Below are 21,039 nucleotides of genomic sequence, written 5' to 3'. Positions count from 1 at the left end.
TTAAAGTGTGCAGATTCATTGATACATGTATGTGCTTGTCTGCTGATTTCTATTGTAGTCACTATTTGTGACGGTTATTTATTGTGCGGAATTGCGATAAGTGTATTATTTAGCTTCCCAGCCATGTAGTTTGCTTTTATTAAAAGCTGTCTCTAAAATGTATCTTGTGTATGTTTCCATATTTGCTGATCTTGTCCTGCTAGTGAGCTCTTTTCGATGTCCATTTAGATCGAAGGTGTGTGTATTAGAACGTTCTCTCTCTGAAAAATTGTTCAACAGAGAAGAGCTGTTGAAGGGTTCTATACTCCTTACATTGATTTAATCAGAGCGATTAGTCAATATCTAGTTGTGATGTTTCATAAGCACATGCTCTAGCTTTTATCGCTATCTAGTGGTTGGTATGGATCTCTTTTGCTATTAAGTAAATGTGATTGGTCTATAAGCTTGTAGTTTGGCCTACTCGTGAGGTAACTCGGGTCGCCAATGTTGGATAATACGAGCTTTATCTGAAACGTCTGTTGTAAGGAAATAATCGGGCGAGCGGTGCGGTGTGATATGGTCTGGGACTACCGAATTTCCCCCTCCCCCCCTGTGCATACCACATTTCTAATGATGGACATGAGAAGGGAATTTCTTTTGGAGGCGGGGGTCGTAAAACCCCCGGCCGTATTTATTAAAATATGCAAACAAAATAAAACATTTTTAAATAAACGATATTTACACAATTATACGCAGAAACATAACACGACATTTGATTACAATTCATATGCACAGATATCAGATGGATAACCTTAACATATCTCTAATACATAGTTTTCCTATCCGAATCTAACATAAGGATCATAATCGGGCGAGCGGTGCGGTGTGAAACTGACCACTAACATTTCTTTTCTCAATGACCTTCATTATTTCCTATTCAGGACCCATAGGAGCAGGAGGAAGACGTGGCTACCGCCCTCCTTGAAAGAAGAAAGGGGAAAAAATGAATGCCTCGTAATGACGATCGCTTAATGCGGGGTCGCCCTGAATGACCCAACACTCGATAACGGTGAGGGTACTTAGCCTACTGCTTTCGAATGGCTTCACTTACGTGTTGTGCGGTACCTCCATTATGCAATTGTTCCTCTTGTCCTGGACGTTACCTGGCCCAGACGCCGGCATCTCCTCTTAACTGGAGTGTGGCTGAGGTTGACCTCGGTCAGTAGTATAGAAATATAAATCATCCTCTTGATGTTAGACTTGAGTCTTTCATCTTGGTCCAGGTTACTACCCGTAATAGTAAAATGATTTGTGTCAGCGTATATTTAAATTATGCTTATTAAATAGTTAAATAAGGGGATATCCATTAAGGAGTTATTTATATATAAGAGCCTGTCTTATTTGGACAGGAGGCGTAAAAGCACCTCATCTTTGACAATGGAGCAGTAAGAAGTATCTGAGGGCATTTTAATTTTGTGTTGTAATAGTTCGTGTTAGGTACCCTCGTTCTTTGTCGACATGCCTATGGAGTGAGTAGGAACTCTTTCAGTGCATAGTCAATATCTTGAGAAGAAGTATCTTCGCCACAATTGCAATCATTGTAATTCCTCAGGTGCTGATGTATGGTGTTGTCGGGTGAGTCCCATCGTTATTTTCGTTTATATGTAGAACTTGCTGATGCTGGTACTATTCATTTTTATTAATCAATGCTAACTTGTTAGTTTCATTTAGGTGTTCTGTTATCTTTCAGCTAGTATTCCTAACCTCCCATACAGGTATTCATATGTCTTTGTTGGTCTTGATACAAGGTTTTCGCAGCAATATGTGACTCACTGATTGCTTACAGGGACTGTCCTTTGCTTTGTTGGCTGGTAGACACTGTCTTGTTTTATTAGTTATTATTCCTCGGACAGAAACCCCTCTCTGGTCTTTGGTGTTTGGTTGATTAATTTAATCCGTGTTGTGAACTTCCGGCTCTTCCATAAAGCTAATCTCTATCTGGTCACTCGGTTCCAAAGGATCTGGTTGTTAAACCTGTTGCTGAATGTCCACAGATGGTAAATCCATCTTTATTCCTTTTGGAATAGATTCCTCTCCGCATTGGTGCCGGCATAGTCTAAGCTCTCAAGAACGACCCACTCCACATCATTTGCACAATGGCCCATTGTGAAAAAATGGTTACTCATTTTGATTGTCAACTTCTTGCATCTGATGTTGCTTATGTGTTCACAGATGAGAGTTTTTACTTTCCTGCAGGTCATTCCAATGTAGTGTAGTTTACATGGGCATGTTATCATATATATAACATGTGAGCTGTTACAGTTGTTATGTTTTTTTAAGGTCCACTTGAAATGTTCTTTCAGGTCCACTGTATTTGTAGTCTTTCTTAGATAGCATACAGAGCAATCACCACATGGATGATGGCCTACTACTTTTCTTATAGTCCATTTCCTGACACCAAATGTCATTTAGGGTGTGATTCATTGACAGTTGTGTTGCGGGCCTGCATCTGTTTAAAGTGAGCTCTCCTCTGCCCTTCCCCTACTCCAGAAAACAGTCTGCCTCAGCAAGAGTGACTTAATATCCAATAGCCCCACAACACAGGCCACAGGGGTGACTAGAAGCTCACACCTGGATGTCAACCACAGTGATATGTGTATCAAAAGATTACCACAGGGCCTCTGGCCTACTCTTTATGATTCTCTTTTCAGCCCTATCTCCTCCCTGAGATGTGACCTGCCTCTTTCCAGTTACCTCTATATGAATTGACGAGCACTCTTTGAAGTGTACTGGAGAGCCTGGATCTCCTTTCTCAGGTGTGTGTCCCATCCAGCTCATAGGAATGCATCAATTCCAAAATCCTTCTGGGGGGAGTCTTCTATCTCCTCATGCTCCTCCAGTTAGCCCTGTGTCCCCCAAAATGAACCCCAGAATCTTCTATGTATTGTACCATTCACAAGCACACATACACACAGCACATGCATACAACATGCAGGCACTACATGGCACTAAATACTAACTCTATGTAGGCCAAGTGTGAGTTAAGCACACATCAGTGGGACTTTACAATTTACATTAGTGAGCCTGTAGGCCTCACTCCGGTGACACAGTTAAAAAGGCCTGCACACTTCTTACATGGTATGGTGCCACCACTGCGCTCGTGCTGCTTAGCTCCCAGCAAAGGAAGTAACTTTTTACCTCTTTGAAAGTAGCACTTTGGTCAACTCCCCGGTCCAACAAGCCCACAATTAGGTAGACAGGCCTATGTCATGACTCTCATGCATGATCCATGTTTGACAATGACAACTAAAATTAGCACCAGGGATCCAGAAAACATTGCAGCTGGGCACTCAGGGCAGGGGCGCAAGTCCATCACCACGAGAAGGACTTTCCGTTCCAACAGAAATTTTTTAAGTTTTGGGTTGAAAGTACCACAATACGTACATACCCAAGAAATTTCACACATCAGTGACCTTTCGTGGTGGCTATGCTGTTTTGGTATCCTGCAACATTTTGGGGTCTGCCTGATCATCTTTGCTGGGAAAGACATATCACAAAAGTTATAGTGTCTTTCTGCATAGTTAAACCACAGTTTCAGAATCCCTGTAGCACCGATTTCAGGCGAATTCCTCAAGTTTTACTTAGTTTCATCCAGCATGAAATCCTCACTTTGAAAATCACTGCAACTGACTAAGGTCTGATCGTAGGTCATCTGTTATGGCCTGCTGCACGAGGTCCACACATGTCCGCACTAGTCTTGCGTCCTACATCACACGTTACGAGCACTTCAATTTCAGCCTTGGAACAGAGACTGCAAGCACACCCTACATAAAAAAAAATAACATGTATTGTTACTTATGTTGGACTGGCCTTATATGAGCCAAATCTCAGTTCCATTCAGTTTATACACAGCTATGGAGTATGTGCTGTGGCAAATGTCACTCCTCCAGTTATGTTCTAGACTGGCTGGCATCTCTGCAGGCCAAACACTGTTCACCAAAATGATGCATGTTGTTTGTTTCAGTGATTCGCCTCGTAGCTTTTTATTTTTCTTATGTGGGCTGGGCCTGTGTTCGCTTCTTTTGCAGGCAGTTAGGCTTGTTTTTCAAGACATCATTTATAACTTGCTCAGCAGCACAGGTGGATAGGGAATTCGCGGGACAGGGAAGATGTGCGCAAGGATGAAAATGCGTTGGGTGGCAAGCAGCTGCCTTCCTGTTCTTGCCTTCCTTTGGCTGCAGTCTGATCAGGTAAACTGATTACGGAAAAACGGGTTACTTCAGTTTGGAGTTAGACTAAATGCTCAAAATGTGCCCCTATTTTCTTATGATTTGTAATAGATATTTAAAGAGTTAGCACTTATTTTCAATGCAGAGTGTTACTGCAGAATATCCTGGAATAAACTGCCAAATAGTGCCGCTTTTTTTCTCATTCCACGGGCATTTTAAGCCCAGTCGAGTAAAATTAGAAAACACAACTAGCATTTTTAGAAGTCACGAATTCTCTTATTGTAACTTGCCCCAGTGACAGGTAGTTCAATTACTTACTCAATACAGACTTAGTATAAAAATACATGCTAAGTATTACCGTAGTATATTCTCCAAGGTGAAACTGTGGTATGAAGCAAGAAATGTGAGTGGTGTTGCTTTTAAATGCTTGGCTTCTTATCTGTTTTGGGACAAATATAGCCATCCATGTCTACAAATTCTGCACTGCTTTTATGTTTTGGCGTTGGTAGATTCTATTGCGGTTTCATGGGAGAGCCGTGCTGGACTTCCTAGTGTATTGGAGGTAATGTGAGGCGGGAAGCGCAGCCTCGCCGCTATATGTGATGACGTTGTGAGCCCAACCAATCAGGATTCTGTCTCCCTCCATTCATTCAAACACAGGAGGAAGGGGGGGTTGCTGGCCTGACTGCACATGGAGACTCGCTGGAAAACAGATACTTCCAAATAAATTAAACTGTCAGTTGTATTTACTTTAAAAACTAGCAAAGTATTTCTATAAATCACGCGACTAGCTGCATTTTCTGGCATAGATACACTTCCTTGGTTACTTTATCCTTTCTTCCTGCTGTTTGAGTTCTGTAAGAGAACAGACTGTGCCTGAGGAGGCCTCTGGGGGACAGCTCCTGTTGACTCTCACACGCCTTGCTTCTCTTGGGCTTTTCTGTACAAAGGGCGATGGGTGGGGCTTTTAGCACAGCGAATAAGGACATGGACATGCGTCTGAGAAGGCAGTATGCCTCGATAAGGTTAAAAACATACCTGGCTCAAGGTCAGTAACATGCCAGATGTGCCTGTTCCTCCAAGAACCCAGTAGGACAGGGGGAGTGTCAGTCACGTGCTAGGCGCACCAGTGTCCGTTAAAGACCTGTAGAGTCGCAGCCTATTCACTCATATGTCGCATGCAAAGCTAGTCTAAGCAACGCGGGTAGGGCAGAGATACATAGCTGTGTTTCATGAATCCGCATTGACACATCTGGATTGCATCGACGGTTTAATAGGACAACCTCGGGATGGGCAACCAGAACACAAACGAGCTTGTAAACCTATACATTCCTTGTAGATGGTCACATTTTTACAGTTGTAAGATGTGGACGTCATCACCAACACCCAGCAAACTAGATGGTGTGCATGCAGCACACAACGAAAATGCAAATATGATTTATTGGAAATGAACAAAGTCAAGGGGGAACCTGTCAAACCGGTCGTCACAAAGTACCTTACAGCATTTCATTTTACTGTCAAGTCTTTCTTTCCCTATTAAAACGAGCATTGGCAAGGCCAGTAGGTCTTACTCTAAAAGGCAAATGCCGACTTGTTGGCTTTGCCAGTTCTTGTTTCCATTGGCCCATTCACCCACTGTATTCTAAAACTGACTATGTTATATCATAAAGTAAAAGAGCCAGGTTGCCGCTGGTTTGTAACAACGCATGCGTGCACTCGCGTCACCAATCATGCGGACACATGGCATCTCACATGGAGTGGATCTTTGTCATTGTCACTTCTCTGCAGGTTATTGCTGTTCCAAGTAATCCCACGCACATCTCTACTCGGTAACAGAACAATACAAGCACTGGCAAAAACAATCTGTCTGGCTTTAAAGTGCTAATGCATGCAAGCAACATTTGTGCATGCCTGTGTTTTCACATTAAAGTCAGGCCTGTTGTCTTTGCCAATGTCTGTATTATCGTGCTAATGCGTGCCGCTGTTCACTAAACCTCTTCACTTGAAGCAGCAATATCATGCATGTGTTTAATCGTGCAACAACATGAAACGTTTGGGGTGACTAGATGCAAGCAGCAAAATGTTTTCACAGAAGTGTTTAACATTTATGTAAGAGTGACAGCTGCCCAGCAGTTTTCAAAAGGAGCCTTGGAAGGAGCTCTTTCATACACACAAATACAAGGGGTGTCCGAGCCAGCTCTGCCCCCTAGCGGTACAGCTTTTGTCTCTCTTTGATCTATTTGGTTTGGGGGAGTTTTCAAACGTTTACCCATACCAGGGAAAAATATGTCAAGCAAGACTAATGGGCTGATTACGATGGTGGACGGACTTCAGTCTGTCCGCCATTGTATTGGAGATTGGGACCGCCTGCCTACAAGGCGGCGGTCTCACAGGGGTAATTATAATGTGACCACCACTACGGCGGTTGCATTGACCATGTTTTGTATTGCAGCGGGTACAATACAAAACAGAGACCCCACACATATCCCTGAACTACGTACCTGCCACATGGTGCAGGGATATGTAGAGGGGCAGGGGCACCATGGGTGCCCCCCCAGGACCCGTGTCTGGTGGTCAGAAGGTGAGGGGTGCCCGTTACGGGCCCCAAAGTCCCTTTCAACCTGCCTGTTCATGGCGGGTTAACCGCCATGAACAGACAGGTGGAAAGGGACATCGTAATCCCTACCCCGGTGCCAGGTAGGCACCTCTATCATTGCAGGGACTACGAGCCCCTCTGCTGCACCAGCGGGCTTAAGAAGGCTGTCGAATGCGTTGTGGTCGGTCTTTACGACCGCCACACATCCGCCAGCCATTATAATATGGCAGGCGGTGAAGTTGGTTACGATGGCAGGGAGACCGCCACCGGCAGCCTGTCGATGGCAGTCTCCCCACCATCGTAATCAGGCCCTAAATGTATCATCAACAATGTGCCACAAAAATGCAAAAAAGCTTTTTGGCAAAAAAGCAATTTTTCTAGTTTCAACCAGTAACCTTAACACAGAATAGCAAAGGCAGAGACATTTCCGGCCAGGAGTGCTATCCTGCGTTAGGGGTGAATAGACAAAAGTTAACTCCACACAACAGAAAGTTGGTGCTCACAAAGTGAACCTATTCTTGTGGCATAGACTGTTATTTTCAGATCATTAGCTGGACCAAAGGAGGAGGTGAACTTAAGGGACTCTTGTTCAGCCACATATAATGACAGGCATGAGGAAAGATAACATCAGTACTTTTATTGAGCTCCAGAAAGTCATACCGAAAAGGTTTTCTCATGCATCAGTAAGACAACTTGTAGTGCTTCGATGGCAAAATGCAAGCGTCTGTCACACAGAGTTCACTCGGAATAGAAGCAGGAGGTGCAGGAGTACTATTCACACGGAGTCTGTCGGGGATTTTTGCATTTCTTTTCCTTTTCAGTGCTTAACATTTTTAAATAAGGCCTGGGATGTGTGGTGCCTGCTTAGATCTCACTCGCCTTCTATAGCTTACGCCTGATAGGCCCTTGATTGTTGTGACTTGTGTTATTAACAAGGTTGGCGTTTTCTCTCATTTGGGGACTGATGTGATTTGAACATAAAGGAAATATTTTAAAAATTGGAAAATGGGCTGCATTTGTGATTGCGTGAAAACAACCACAGACACGATAGTCTGCTGATGCCAGAAAGCCCCCACCATCACTGTAAAGGCAGCAAACCGCAGTGGCTCGCAATTGTTGATCTACATCATGAATATTCATGAGGTAGATTGAATTGCAACCCGTTGTGAATCGTTATTTTGTATAACGTCCTATTTGTTTGTGGTTAGGTTCACACAAAATACCATTAGATACCAAAAAGGTGGTGAGCAAATCGTGACCACTTTTTGCGAATCCTATCTTAGTACATCTGTCTTTTTTAAAATTAATTTTGGGAGAGAAATCCAAACGTTCACTTTGATGTTATTCCAGTATTCCCACGAGTTTTAATGTAGAGAAAGTGCCTCTGACTATTAATATGTGTCATCTGCATGTGTGACTTTGTGAAACCGAGAATGCTGGTGTGTGTGGTATGCGTAATTGCACAACACTCGTTAAGGAGAACAGTTAGCTATTGAGAAGATAAATGTAGCTGGCAAGAGCCAGTGTCTGAACTACCTGCACGCCATGCACACTCTTTTGTGTGAGAACCTATGACTATAACTTACTTAAGTTCCGTTCAATACCAGTGGCGGCTGGCATCTACAGGGGGTGGGTGTGGTCGAATGTGCACAATTTAAAACAATATATAAAAATAAACGTGCTCATAAATACAATTTAAATATTTAAAAAACACTAACCTCACTACCGGACCTCCTTGCTCTAGACCTCGTCAGGACTGCAGTGCATGCCCCAGCATCTCTCTTGACCAATCCGGGTGCTGCTCTCACTAGCATGCGAGCAGCACCCTGATTGGAGGGAGCAGCCTTCCTCAGCGCTCCACAGCGCTCTGAAGGCCTGCACTTGCCCTTACTGAGCTGTGAGGTTTCAAAGTGCGCATGTCTGGCTGGCCGTCCCAAGAGGAACAGCCAAAGGGACATGCACACTTTGAACAGTGCACATACAGCCCACCCTCCTTCCTGCTGCTGCTCTCACTAAGACCCGCCCCGCCCTGACTCTCTGGTCTGGACAGCAGGCTGAAAAATCAAATGGCAATAAATTACTATTTTACTTTGCAAAAGTCAATAAAAAATGCACTTTTTGATTGAAAATTGGTTTGCCCAGTACTCCACATGATTTTTCTCACACGTGCACGCTTAGCGAAAAGAAGTCTAGAGAGACACCAACAGGAGACTGGTAGAAATGCATCTCAGTGCAACATTTTCTGCATGAAGAAGTCTTGCACGTCCAAAAATTATGCAATTTTTAGGTGACACTAATTTTGAAAATTAAACAAGTTTCACTGCTATATTTTAAATTTGGCCCAGGGGCATACATAATGAAAGTCTCTATGTCATCAGAAACGTTCCCTAAATCGTGTTGTTGTCGGGGTTGGTCTCTGGGACCTGCTGATGCAGGAGCTACCAAGCAATGGAATGGTGAAAATACTGGGAATTCTAGAATCAGTGTTCTAAGTCCTAGATGTAAGCAGAAAATTAGCTTCACTATCCTCCCTGACTCTTTGGTTAGCAATGTACATGCAGCGAAGGCCTTTTCCAAGGGGAGTGGTGCAGAGCAAATGTACAGTGCAATATAATGATTACCATAGCATTAAAGAAGTGAATGTCAAACCAGGCATGTGTGTCACAACATGACACTTTAATACTATCTTAATATGTACGCAAAGGTATTGATAGAATAAACAGTGAATCAGGAAAGTAGAAATTACAAAGGAGAGACACGATCTTGCCCTCAAAACGATGACTTTGTAGCAAGTGAGCATCATGTGAATGCTCACAGATCTCTAGCATTGAAAACTTTAAACAGAGAAGGGACAAGAACAAGCATTGGCATAGCCAATAGGTCTCGCCTTTGGGACCTTATAAGAATTAAGTTATGCAGCACAATATCATTTGTACAACAACATCAACTGTTGCCTGGCTAAACACTTATAGGTCCAAAAGGCGAGACCTATTGGCTATGCCAATGCATGTTTTGCTAAGGGGGGGGCATAAATAACAGGATGGTGCAGGTCAGTCAGTCAGTCAGTGAGTGAGAGTGAGTGAGAGAGTCAGTCAGTGATAGAGAGAGTCAGTTAGTGAGAGAGTGAGAGAGTCCGTTAGTCAGTTAGTGAGAGTGAGAGAGTCAGTCAGTCAGTGAGAGAGTGAGAGTCAGTCAGTCAGTTAGAGAGTGAGAGTCAGTAAGAGAGGGAGAGTCAGTGAGAGAGTGAGAGTGAGTCAGTGAGAGTGAGAGAGTGAGTCAGTGAGAGTTAGAGAGTGACTCAGTCAGTGAGAGTGAGAGAGTCAGTCAGTCAGTGAGAGTGAGAGAGAGAGTCAGTCAGTGAGAGTGAGAGTCAGTCAGTGACAGTGGATGAGAGTGAGAGAGTGAGTCAGTTAGTCAGTGAGTGAAAGAGAGTGAGTCAGTGGGTTATTCAGTCAGTGAGAGTGCATCAGTCTTTTAGCGAGAGTGCATCAGTCTTTTAGCGAAAGTCAGTCAGTGAGAGAGAGCCAGTGAGAGAGAGTCAGTGAGAGAGTCAGTGAGAGAGAGTCAGTCAGTAAGAGAGATTCAATCAGTGAGAGAGAGCCAATCAGTCAGTGAGAGTGAGTGAGTCAGTCAGTGAGAGAGAGTGGGAGAGTCAGTGAGAAGGTGAGAGAGTCGGTCTGTGAGAGTCTGTCAGTGAGAGTGAGTTAGTCAGTCAGTCATTGAGAGTGAGTCAGTCAGTCAGTCAGTGAGAGAGATTGGGTGAGTCTGTCAGTGAGAGTCTGTCAGTGTGAGTGAGAGAGTGAGTCAGTGAGAGTGAGTCAGTCAGTCAGGGAGAGTGAGTTAGTCAGTGAGAGAGAGTAGGAGAGTCAGTCAGTGAGAGTGAGGGACTCAGTCAGTGAGAGTGAGAGCCTGTCAGTGAGAGTCTGTCAGGGAGAGCCTGTCAGTGAGAGTGAGTCAGTGAGAGAGAGTCAGTGAGAGTCTGTCAGTGAGAGTCTGTCAGTGAGAGTGAGTCAGTCAGAGTGAGTCAGTCAGTGAGAGAGTCAGTCAGTGAAAGAGAGTTGGAGAGTCAGTCAGTGAGAGTCTGTCAGTGAGAGTGAGTTAGTGAGAGAGAGTGGGAGTGTCAGTCAGTGAGAGAGAGCGGGAGAGTGAGTCAGTCAGTGAGAGTCTGTCAGTGAGAGTGAGTCAGTCAGTGAGAGTGTCAGTGAGAGTGAGTCAGTCAGTGAGAGTCTGTTAGTGAGAGTGAGTCAGTCAGTCAGTGAGAGTGTCAGACAATCAGTGAGAGAGAGTGAGAGAGTCAGTGAGAGTCTGTCAGTGAGAGTCGGTCAGTCAGTGAGATTCTGTTAGTGAGAGTGAGTCAGTCAGTGAGAGTCAGTCAGTCAGTTAGAGAGTGAGAGTCAGTGAGAGAGGGAGAGTCAGTGAGAGAGTCAGTCAGTGAGAGTGAGAGAGTCAGTCAGTGAGAGTGAGAGAGTGAATCAGTCAGTGAGAGTGAGAGAGTCAGTCAGTCAGTGAGAGTGAGAGAGTCAGTCAGTGAGAGTGAGAGTCAGTCAGTGACAGTGGATGAGAGTGAGAGAGTGAGTCAGTTAGTCAGTGAGTGAAAGAGAGTGAGTCAGTGGGTTATTCAGTCAGTGAGAGTGCATCAGTCTTTTAGCGAGAGTGCATCAGTCTTTTAGCGAAAGTCAGTCAGTGAGAGAGAGCCAGTGAGAGAGAGTCAGTGAGAGAGTCAGTGAGAGAGAGTCAGTCAGTAAGAGAGATTCAATCAGTGAGAGAGAGCCACTCAGTCAGTGAGAGTGAGTGAGTAAGTCAGTGAGAGAGAGTGGGAGAATCAGTGAGAGAGTGAGAGAGTCTGTCAGTGAGAGTCTGTCAGTGAGAGTGAGTTAGTCAGTCAGTCATTGAGAGTGAGTCAGTCAGTCAGTGAGAGAGAGTGGGTGAGTCTGTCAGTGAGAGTCTGTCAGTGAGAGTGAGAGAGTGAGTCAGTGAAAGTGAGTCAGTCAGTCAGTGAGAGTGAGTGACTCAGTCAGTGAGAGTGAGTAAGTCAGTCAGTGAGAGAGAGTGCGAGAGTCAGTCAGTGAGAGAGTGTGAGTCAGTCAGTGAGAGTGAGAGTCTGTCAGTGAGAGTATGTCAGGGAGAGCCTGTCAGTGAGAGTGAGTCAGTGACAGTGAGTCAGTGAGAGTCTGTCAGAGAGAGTCTGTCAGTGAGAGTGAGTCAGTCAGAGTGAGTCAGTCAGTGAGAGAGTCAGTCAGTGAGAGAGAGTTGGAGAGTCAGTCAGTGAGAGTCTGTCAGTGAGAGTGAGTTAGTGAGAGAGAGTGGGAGAGTCTGTCAGTGAGAGTCTGTCAGTGAGAGTGAGTCAGTCAGTGAGAGTGTCAGTGAGAGTGTCAGTGAGAGTGAGTCAGTCAGTGAGAGTCTGTCAGTGAGAGTGAGTGAGTCAGTGAGAGTGAGTCAGTGAGAGTGAGCCAGTCAGTGAGTGAGAGTTAGTCAGTCAGTTAGTGAGAGTGAGTCTGCCAGTGCGAGTGAGTGTGTCAGTCAGTGAGAGTGAGTCAGTCATTCAGTGAGAGAGAGATTCTGTCAGTGAGAGTCTGTCAGTCAGTGAGAATCTGTCAGTGAGAGTGATTCAGTCAGTGAGAGTCTGTCAGTGAGAGTGAGTGAGTGAGTCAGTCAGTGAGAGAGTGGGAGAGTGAGTCAGTGAGAGAGTCTGTCAGTGAGAGTGAGTCAGTCAGTGAGAGTCTGTTATTGAGAGTGAGTGAGTCAGTCAGTGAGAGTGAGTGAGTCAGTCAGTGAGAGAGAGTGAGAGAGTCAGTGAGAGTCTGACAGTGAGAGTGAGTAAGTCAGTGATAGTGAGTCAGTCAGTGAGAGTGAGTCAGTCAGTGAGGGAGAGTGAGTCTCAGTCAGTGAGAGTGAGTCTTTCAGTCAGTGAGAGTGAGTCAGTCAGTCAGTGAGAGAGAGTGGGAGAGTCTGCCAGTGAGAGTCTGTCAGCTAGTGAGTGAGTCAGTGAGAGTCAGTCAGTCAGTTAGAGAGTGAGAGTCAGTGAGAGAGGGAGAGTCAGTGAGAGAGTCAGTCAGTGAGAGTGAGAGAGTCAGTCAGTGAGAGTGAGAGAGTGAATCAGTCAGTGAGAGTGAGTTAGTCAGTCAGTTAGTGAGAGTGAGTCTGTCAGTGCGAGTGAGTGTGTCAGTCACTGAGAGAGAGTCAGTCATTCAGTGAGAGAGAGATTCTGTCAGTGAGAGTGTTGGAGCCGGCCTCATGGCATGGTCCTGTTCCCCCTCGCTCAGCCGCACGAGGTCCCATGCACCTCGGGGCTCCTCCATCTTGAATTACACGTCACTCCACGTGACCACCTCCGTGACCCTGCTCTACCCGGCCTCGGTCCCAGCGAGGCCCGACATCGAGGCGCCAACCCCTGGCCCAGGGGATACCACGTGAGCCCTTCCCACCCCCGGCGGAGGGCAGTTTCGATGGGACCCCCAACCGTCCTTCCACACCTAGGTGCGATCGCCCCACAGCTCTCTGGGGCCTGGCGCCTCTCCTGCTGGGCGTCTGGCCGCGCCCTACCCGGCCTCTCCGCCCTCCTGGGCGCAAGGGTCCGGACATCAAAGGGCTCAAGACCTATATCTGGGGCGACCCGACAACAAGATGACAGTTGTATCCCGGAGTCAAGAGCCCTGCTGATCGGATCGCGGCTGACCCTACGGAGAAAGACTCTTCCTGAACCTACCTACTGAGCCCTGCTGATGACGTCGCGGCTCCATCGTGCTTACAAGACCTTCACGAACCTTTGGGGCCCTGCTGACGCCGTCGCGGCCCGACCTTGTTGCAACAGACCATCAGAGCCCAGCTGACCTCGTCGCGGCTCGACCCAAGCGGAACTACCACCCGAGCCCTGCTGACGCCGTCGCGGCTCTCCACGTCTAAACCGCTCCGAGACCAGCATCCAAGGTCTGGCGCAGAGCCCTTCCGTACCTGGCTGGTACAAAGACTGTTCCGCTACCCTATTCCCTCAAAGACATTGAGACTCTTACTGGATCCCTCGATCCCACTGTACATATTGAACGTGCTCCTTTTTTTATATAAAGAACCAAGATAAGAAACTGATACGGAGTCCTGTGTGGTGGTGTTACTGGGCCTAGTACGATTATAGGAGAAGGACCTCTCCTAGGAGGATTCTCAGCGGCGCTCGGCTATAACTTCGTGGTAGGAAGGTGCCCGGAGTAGTCCCTCCGACTCCCTGGTGGTCCTCCCTCCAACAGAGAGTCTGTCAGTCAGTGAGAATCTGTCAGTGAGAGTGATTCAGTCAGTGAGAGTCTGTCAGTGAGAGTGAGTGAGTGAGTCAGTCAGTGAGAGAGTGGGAGAGTGAGTCAGTGAGAGAGTCTGTCATCGAGAGTGACTCAGTCAGTGAGAGTCTGTTATTGAGAGTGAGTCAGTCAGTCAGTGAGAGTGAGTGAGTCAGTCAGTGAGAGAGAGTGAGAGAGTCAGTGAGAGTCTGACAGTGAGAGTGAGTAAGTCAGTGATAGTGAGTCAGTCAGTGAGAGTGAGTCAGTCAGTGAGGGAGAGTGAGTCTCAGTCAGTGAGAGTGAGTCTTTCAGTCAGTGAGAGTGAGTGAGTCAGTCAGTGAGAGAGAGTGGGAGAGTCTGTCAGTGAGAGTCTGTCAGCTAGTGAGTGAGTCAGTGAGAGTGAGTTAGTCAGTTAGTGAGAGACATTTTGTCAGTCAGTGAGAGAGAGTCTGTCAGTCAGTGAGAGTGAGTGAGTCAGTCAGTCAGTGAGAGAGAGTGGGAGAGTCTGTCAGTGAGAGTCGGTCAGTCAGTGAGATTCTGTTAGTGAGAGTGAGTCAGTCAGTGAGAGTCAGTCAGTCAGTTAGAGAGTGAGAGTCAGTGAGAGAGGGAGAGTCAGTGAGAGAGTCAGTCAGTGAGAGTGAGAGAGTCAGTCAGTGAGAGTGAGAGAGTGAATCAGTCAGTGAGAGTGAGAGAGTCAGTCAGTCAGTGAGAGTGAGAGAGTCAGTCAGTGAGAGTGAGAGTCAGTCAGTGACAGTGGATGAGAGTGAGAGAGTGAGTCAGTTAGTCAGTGAGTGAAAGAGAGTGAGTCAGTGGGTTATTCAGTCAGTGAGAGTGCATCAGTCTTTTAGCGAGAGTGCATCAGTCTTTTAGCGAAAGTCAGTCAGTGAGAGAGAGCCAGTGAGAGAGAGTCAGTGAGAGAGTCAGTGAGAGAGAGTCAGTCAGTAAGAGAGATTCAATCAGTGAGAGAGAGCCAATCAGTCAGTGAGAGTGAGTGAGTCAGTCAGTGAGAGAGAGTGGGAGAGTCAGTGAGAAGGTGAGAGAGTCGGTCTGTGAGAGTCTGTCAGTGAGAGTGAGTTAGTCAGTCAGTCATTGAGAGTGAGTCAGTCAGTCAGTCAGTGAGAGAGATTGGGTGAGTCTGTCAGTGAGAGTCTGTCAGTGTGAGTGAGAGAGTGAGTCAGTGAGAGTGAGTCAGTCAGTCAGGGAGAGTGAGTTAGTCAGTGAGAGAGAGTAGGAGAGTCAGTCAGTGAGAGTGAGGGACTCAGTCAGTGAGAGTGAGAGCCTGTCAGTGAGAGTCTGTCAGGGAGAGCCTGTCAGTGAGAGTGAGTCAGTGAGAGAGAGTCAGTGAGAGTCTGTCAGTGAGAGTCTGTCAGTGAGAGTGAGTCAGTCAGAGTGAGTCAGTCAGTGAGAGAGTCAGTCAGTGAAAGAGAGTTGGAGAGTCAGTCAGTGAGAGTCTGTCAGTGAGAGTGAGTTAGTGAGAGAGAGTGGGAGTGTCAGTCAGTGAGAGAGAGCGGGAGAGTGAGTCAGTCAGTGAGAGTCTGTCAGTGAGAGTGAGTCAGTCAGTGAGAGTGTCAGTGAGAGTGAGTCAGTCAGTGAGAGTCTGTTAGTGAGAGTGAGTCAGTCAGTCAGTGAGAGTGTCAGACAATCAGTGAGAGAGAGTGAGAGAGTCAGTGAGAGTCTGTCAGTGAGAGTGAGTGAGTCAGTGAGAGTGAGTCAGTCAGTGAGTGAGAGTTAGTCAGTCAGTCAGTGAGAGTGAGTCTGTCAGTGCGAGTGAGTGTGTCAGTCAGTGCGAGTGAGTCAGTCATTCAGTGAGAGAGAGAGATTCTGTCAGTGAGAGTCTGTCAGTCAGTGAGAATCTGTCAGTGAGAGAGAGATATTCTGTCAGTGAGAGTCTGTCAGTCAGTGAGAATCTGTCAGTGAGAGTGATTCAGTCAGTGAGAGTCTGTCAGTGAGAGTGAGTGAGTGAGTCAGTCAGTGAGAGAGTGGGAGAGTGAGTCAGTGAGAGAGTCTGTCAGTGAGAGTGAGTCAGTCAGTGAGAGTCTGTTATTGAGAGTGAGTCAGTCAGTCAGTGAGAGTGAGTCAGTCAGTCAGTGAGAGAGAGTGAGAGAGTCAGTGAGAGTCTGACAGTGAGAGTGAGTAAGTCAGTGATAGTGAGTCAGTCAGTGAGGGTGAGTCAGTCAGTGAGGGAGAGTGAGTCTCAGTCAGTGAGAGTGAGTCTTTCAGTCAGTGAGAGTGAGTGAGTCAGTCAGTGAGAGAGAGTGGGAGAGTCTGTCAGTGAGAGTCTGTCAGCTAGTGAGTGAGTCAGTGAGAGTGAGTTAGTCAGTTAGTGAGATACATTTTGTCAGTCAGTGAGAGAGAGTCTGTCAGTCAGTGAGAGTGAGTGAGTCAGTCAGTCAGTGAGAGAGAGTGGGAGAGTCTGTCAGTGAGAGTCGGTCAGTCAGTGAGATTCTGTTAGTGAGAGTGAGTCAGTCAGTGAGAGTCTGTCAGCGAGAGTCAGTCAGTCAGTCAGTCAGTGAGAGAGTGGGAGTGTCAGTCAGTGAGAGAGTCTGACAGTGAGAGTGAGTCAGTCAGTGTTGGAGGGAAGACCACCGGGGAGTCGGAGGGACTACTCCGGGCACCTTCCTACCGCTAAGTTATAGCCGAGCGCCGCTGAGAAGCCTCCTAGGAGAGGTCCTTCTCCTATAATCGTACTAGGCCCAGTAACACCACCACACAGGACTCCGTATCAGTTGCTTATCTTGGTTCTTTATATAAAAAAAGGAGCATGTTCAATATGTACAGTGGGATCGAGGGATCCAGTAAAAGTCTCAATGTCTTTGAGGGAATAGGGTAGCGGGACAGTCTTAGTACCAGCCAGGTACGGAAGGGCTCTGCGCCAGACCTTGGATGCTGGTCTCAGAGCGGTTTGGACATGGAGAGCCGCGACGGCGTCAGCAGGGCTCGGGTGGTAGTTCCGCTTGGGTCGAGCCGCGACACAGTCAGCAGGGCTCCGGTGGTAGGTCCGCTTCGGTCGAGCCAGACGAGGTCAGCTGGGCTCTGATGGTCTGTTGCAACAAGGTCGGGCCGCGATGGCGTCAGCAGGGCCCCAAAGGTTCGTGAAGGTCTTGTAAGCACGATGGAGCCGCGACGTCGTCAGCAGGGCTCAGTAGGTAGGTTCAGGAAGAGTCTTTCTCCGTAGGGTCAGCCGCGATACGATCAGCAGGGCTCTTGACTCCGGGATACAACTGTCATATTGTTGTCGGGTCGCCCCAGATATAGGTCTTGAGCCCTTTGATCTCCGAACCCTTGCGCCCAGGAGGGCGGAGAGGCCGGGTAGGGCGCGGCCAGACGCCCAGCAGGAGAGGCGCCAGGCCCCAGAGAGCTGTGGGGCGATCGCACCTAGGTGTGGAAGGACGGTTGGGGGTCCCATCGATACTGCCCTCCGCCGGGGGTGGGAAGGACTCACGTGGTATCCCCTGGGCCAGGGGTTGGCGCCTCGATGTTGGGCCTCGCTGGGACCGAGGCCGGGTAGAGCAGGGTCACGGAGGTGGTCACGTGGAGTGACGTGTAATTCAAGATGGAGGAGCCCCGAGGTGCATGGGACCTCGTGCGGCTGAGCGAGGGGGAACAGGACCACGCCACGAGGCCGGCTCCAACACGCGTCCCCCCCAGCTGAAGGCAGGGAGAGTCACCCATCTCCTTGGGGGTTCTCCTCGCCGAGGCGGAAGAATCGGGACAGGCCGTCAGCATTGGAGTGGTCGTTGCCGGGCCGGTGTTCCATGGTGAAGTCCATCCCTTGCAGCGAGATGGACCATCGCAACAGCTTGGGGTTCTCGCCCCGCATTTGCATGAGCCACCGCAAGGGTCGGTGGTCAGTCTGGACCCTGAAGTGGGTGCCGAAAAGGTAGGGCCGGAGCTTCTTGAGGGCCCATACCACAGCGAAGGCCTCCCGCTCGATGGTGCTCCACCTCTGTTCTCGTGGCAGCAGTCGGCGGCTGATAAAGGCCACAGGTCGGTCGAGGCCCTCGGCGTTCATCAGGGAGAGGACCGCCCCGACCCCGTACTCTGATGCGTCGGTCTGCACCACAAATTCCTTGCTGTAGTCAGGGGCCTGGAGCACCGGGGCAGCACACATGGCCGCCTTGAGGGCTTCAAAAGCGGTCTGACAGCGGGGCGTCCAGTGCACCACCTTGGGCTGTTTCTTGGAAGTGAGCTCCGTAAGGGGGCCCACGATGCTGCCATAATCTTTAATAAATCGCCGGTAGTAGCCTGTGAGGCCTAAGAAGGCCCGGACAGCGGTCTGGGTTGCGGGGAGCTCCCACGCCTGGATGGCATCGACCTTCAACTGGAGGGGCGCCACCTGGCCACTCCCCACCTGGTGGCCCAGATAGGTCACAGATCCTTGACCGATCTGGCACTTGCTGGCCTTAATTGTGAGCCCGGCCCTTTGGAGAGCGGCCAGGACTTCGCCGAGGTGTCCCAGGTGCGCGGCCCAATGGTCGCTTAAGACTGCAATGTCGTCGAGGTAGGCCGCGCTGAAGGCTTCTAGCCCGGCCAGGACCTTGTTTACCAGCCTCTGAAAGGTCGCTGGGGCGTTCTTCATACCGAAGGGCATCACCAGAAAGTGGTAGTGCCCATCGGGGGTGGAAAAGGCGGATCGTTCCTGGGCGCCGGAAGTGAGCTTGATCTGCCAGTACCCAGCGGTGAGATCAAAGGTGCTTAGGTAGCGGGCGGCCCCTAAGCGATCGATCAGCTCGTCTGACCGGGGCAGGGGGTGGGCATCGGTCTTGGTGACTGCGTTCAGGCCCCGGTAGTCTACACAAAATCGGAGTTCCGGAGAAGTACCGGGGGCGGTGGCCTTCGGCACCAAGACCACCGGGCTGGCCCACGGGCTGTCTGAGGGCTCAATGACTCCGAGGGCGAGCATCTTGGCGACCTCGGTCTGTATGCAGGCCCGGACTCGGTCAGGTACTCGGTAGGCGCGATGTCGCACAGGGGGGCTGTCCCCGGTATCCACGTCGTGTAAGCACCAGGGGGTCACCCCGGGCGTCAGAGAGAAGAGGGCAGCGAAGGGTTGCAGCAGCTTCCGGCAGTCATGGCGCTGTTCTGGGGTCAGCGTGTCGGAGAGGTGGACTCCCTCCAAGGAACCGTCTTGGCCCGAGGACCCCAGGAGGTCTGGCACGGGCTCGGAGTCGCTTTCGCCCCCATCATCAGGAGCCAGCAGCAGGCTTAGTTCAGTTCGGGCAAAGTGGGGCTTGAGCCGGTTGGCGTGCAGGACCTGGAGAGGGTTCCTCGGGGACTCCATGTCGACTAGGTAGGTGACGGGGCTCTTCCTCTCAACCACCTTGAAGGGCCCGGTCCACTTGTCTTGCAGGGCGCAGGGGTCCACGGGTGACATGACCCAGACTTGCTGGCCTGGCTCGAACTCGATGGTCGAGGCATTTGCGTCATACCAGCGCTTCATGTCTTCTTGGCTGGCTTCGAGGTTGGCTTCTGCCAGGGCCCGGAACTTCCGAGTCTGGTTCCGCAGGGTCAGGAGGTACCGGTAGATGTCGGGGGGGGGGGCACCTGGGCCGTTCGCCTCCCAGCCCTCCTTGACCAGGCTGAGGGGCCCTCGGACGGGGTGCCCATACAATAGTTCGAAGGGGCTGAAGCCCAGGGATTTCTGTGGTACCTCTCGATAGGCGAACAGGAGGCAGGGCAGCAGGACCTCCCACCTCCTCCGCAGGGGCTCTTCCAGACCTTTGATCATCCCTTTTAGGGTCCTGTTGAACCGCTCGACCAGTCCGTTCCCCTGGGGGTGGTAAGGGGTAGTGAATCTGTAGGTGACCCCACATTGTTGCCAGAGGGATTTCATGTACTTTGACATAAAGTTCGTACCCCTGTCGCTCACCACTTCTCGGGGGAACCCCACCCTGGAGAAGATGCCCATCAGGGCCCGGCCCACCACTGGAGCTGTCACAGTGCGGAGTGGGATGGCCTCAGGGTATCGGGTGGCGTGGTCGACCAGTACCAGGATGAAGCGGTGTCCTAGGGCGGTTCGGGGGTCGAGGGGCCCCACGATGTCGATCCCCACTCGTTCGAATGGGGTGTGGACGGCTGGAAATGGTTGGAGGGGGGCTTTAACTCGACCCCCAGTTTTTCCGCTAGCCTGGCAGGTCTGGCAGGACCGGCAGTGGTGGTCCACGTCTATCTGCATTCGGGGCCAATAGAAATGGGTCACTAGGCGGCTGTAAGTCTTGTCCCGCCCGAGGTGTCCGGCGAGGGGCACGTCATGCGCCAGGTTCAGGAGGAACTCCCGGAACCGGAGGGTAACCACCAACACTCGGCCGGCTCTCAGCTCGGCGACTTTCTGCTCGCTGTATAGTAAGTCATTGTCCCAATAGACCCAGTGTGTTCCCGTGGGGTCCCCCGAGGCCTGGGCGGCCGCTTGCTGTCGGGCCCCCTCGAGGGACGGGCAGGCCTTCTGTTCTTGCTGGAATTGTTCGCGGGTGGGGCCCCCATCATGGCGCCACTGAGCCAGCTCGGGGATCTCGCTGAGGGAGGCGGCCTCGTCGGGAGACAGTTCGGATGGCCCGGCCTCATCGTCGGGTTCCTCCGTGCCGGAGGAGGGTGATAGTTCTGGGCCCGTAGGCTGGTCGGTGGCCGCGGTAGCGGCGGGTTGGGCGGTCATGGACCGGGTGGTGGCGCAGGCCCACTCAGGCAGCCCTAGCATCCCCAGATGCTCTCGGCGCCCCACCTGGGCCCAGGGGGAGCTCTCTAGGTCATTCCCCAGGAGGCAATCCACGGGGGCTTCGTCGCGGACAGTCACTTTTAGGGTGCCAGACACTCCTCCCCACTCGAAGGGGATCCTGGCCATCCGGCACATGCTTTCGGTGTTGTCCGCGGTCCGGACAGGGCATAGGACATGTGGCAGGATTTGTTCGGGGGTCACTAGGTGGCAGCGGACAGCGGTCACGCTAGCCCCAGTGTCCCGGAGAGCTTCGGCCCGTCGTCC

General features: G+C 49.8%; 1 protein-coding gene across 1 annotated transcript in view; it reads left to right on the top strand.

The window, feature by feature from the left end:
- The first annotated feature begins 4,118 nt into the window (after positions 1-4,118).
- LOC146809856 (cytosolic phospholipase A2 gamma-like) overlaps positions 4,119-21,039 on the top strand; it is a 1,073,925-nt gene continuing 1,057,004 nt past the window's right edge. Inside the window, exon 1 of the mRNA XM_085616718.1 lies at positions 4,119-4,229. Within this exon, the coding sequence (XP_085472844.1) occupies positions 4,149-4,229 (81 nt within the window). The 5' untranslated portion in view covers positions 4,119-4,148. The remainder of the gene's footprint in view (positions 4,230-21,039) is intronic.

This window comes from Triturus cristatus, chromosome 7 (genome assembly GCF_964204655.1).
Source record: "Triturus cristatus chromosome 7, aTriCri1.1, whole genome shotgun sequence".
Lineage (NCBI taxonomy): Eukaryota > Metazoa > Chordata > Amphibia > Caudata > Salamandridae > Triturus > Triturus cristatus.
Note: the sequence above shows the minus strand (reverse complement) of the source record. Positions and strands in the feature narration are given on the sequence as shown.